Genomic DNA, 1627 nt, shown 5'->3' with positions numbered 1-1627 from the left:
GGCATCCTGTCCGCCCCGCAGCAGCACTCCCCCATCCTGGTGGACGGTGCTGTGGAGCTGGTCACTCTGGCTCTGGCTCCCTCCCCTGCAGACGCCGCGCAGCGCATCCACGCCGCCGCCACCCCCGCCATGCTGCAGGCGCGGCGCTGCGGCGCGTGGGCGGGGGGAGGGGCGTGGATGGGGTGGGGCCCGGGGCACGCCGGGTTGGGCTGCTGGGCTGCGAGGGGTGGCAGCCGTGGCGACATGCTCGAGAGCCTGCCTTCCGCACCGCCTCCGCTCCCGCTCCCTGCCTGGCCATGCCCCTGCCAGCCTGCCTCCACCCTCCCCGCCTCGCCCCCTCCCCTGCTGCAGCTGCTGATGCACCACGACGATGGCGAGGTGCTGCGCAGCGCCACAGCCTACCTGCGCACGCTGCTGCAGGCGCGCGGCCGCCGCCCGCTGCCCTCCGCCCCCTGCCGCCGCTCCTGCGCCAGCCGCCGCCGTCCTGCACGTGCTCTTGTGCACGCTCCCCGCGCCCACGCCCTGCGTGCGTACAATGCCCTGCACCGCCTCCCAGCGCACCTGCGCAACGGCCCTCCCACCTCTCACACACACACACGTGTGCGCCTGCAGGTCGGCGGCGGCGCCGCGCTGAGCTGGCCCGGCGTCCCCGACTTCCTGCCCGCCCTGCTGGCGGCCGTGCAGCGCCTGCTGCAGCCGCAGCTGGAGGACAGGGCCTGCTCGCTGGTGGGGGCGCTCATTCTGGAGCTGCTGCGCCACGCGGGGCCGCAGATGGTGAGCTTGCGGCTGACCTGGCGCTGACCTGGCAGCGTTTCTGTTTTATTATTTTGTGGTCTTGTGTGCAAAGGAGGTTGACCTGCTGTGCCTGCTGTGCCCTGGCACTGTCCTGGTTGTGGCTGATGGGAGGTGGCACGCCCGCCTGGCTCGCCTGCCCGCCCCGCCCCGCGTGCCGCGCGCAGGCGCCGCTGCTGCCCGGCCTGCTGGCCGCGCTGGCCTCCAAGCTGTGCGCGGCGGAGGATGCGGCCATGGTGCAGAGCCTGCTGTGCGTGCTGGCCCAGCTGATGCACTCAGACCAGCAGCAGCTGCTGGACTGCCTGGCGGGCATCCAGCTCAGGTGGGTTTAGGGCGGCGGGCAGCGGGGGGCGGGTGGGCGCTGCGCCTGTGTTGCCGCCCTCCACCCGCACCCCCAGCCAGCCACCCAGGTCTGCTGCCTGCCAGCAGCCCGCCCTCGCCTGATCGTCCCTCACGGCCCCGCACCCTCCCTAAAAACCTCTCCACCCACCAGCCACCACCACCCCTGCTGCCTCCCTCCCACCCACCGCCCACCCCTGCTGCCTCCCTCCGCAGCGACGGCCGCTCGGCGCTGCAGGCGTGCATGCAGAAGTGGTGCGAGCGGCAGATCGAGGTGCGCACAGCCTACGACATCCGCCTCACCACCGCCGCGCTGGCGGGCCTGCTGGCCTGCCCGCACCCCGCACTGGACGCCATCCAGGTGTGTGCGCCAGGGCTGCCCGGCTGGCTGACTAGGCTGGGGCCTGGTTGGGGCCTGGCTGGGGGCTGGCATTGGGCCAGGATGTCGGGGCCTGGCTGCGCCGCCCAATGGGGCCCACCCTCGCCGCCGCCTGCC

General features: G+C 73.7%; 1 protein-coding gene across 1 annotated transcript; it reads left to right on the top strand.

Moving 5' to 3' along the window:
* Positions 1-357: 357 nt before the first annotated feature.
* CHLNCDRAFT_141290 (hypothetical protein) lies at positions 358-1492 on the top strand (the record flags this gene model as incomplete). Its single annotated transcript, XM_005842569.1, has 4 exons — positions 358-378; positions 613-774; positions 960-1114; positions 1348-1492. Coding segments are annotated over 4 exons (483 nt in total), but the record flags the coding sequence as incomplete, so codon positions are not given.
* Between the last annotated feature and the right edge of the window lie 135 nt (positions 1493-1627).

This window comes from Chlorella variabilis, assembly GCF_000147415.1.
Source record: "Chlorella variabilis unplaced genomic scaffold CHLNCscaffold_328, whole genome shotgun sequence".
In the NCBI taxonomy this organism is placed as follows: domain Eukaryota; kingdom Viridiplantae; phylum Chlorophyta; class Trebouxiophyceae; order Chlorellales; family Chlorellaceae; genus Chlorella; species Chlorella variabilis.
The sequence above is the reverse complement of the archived record's forward strand: the minus strand, read 5'-3'. Positions and strand labels throughout refer to the sequence as shown.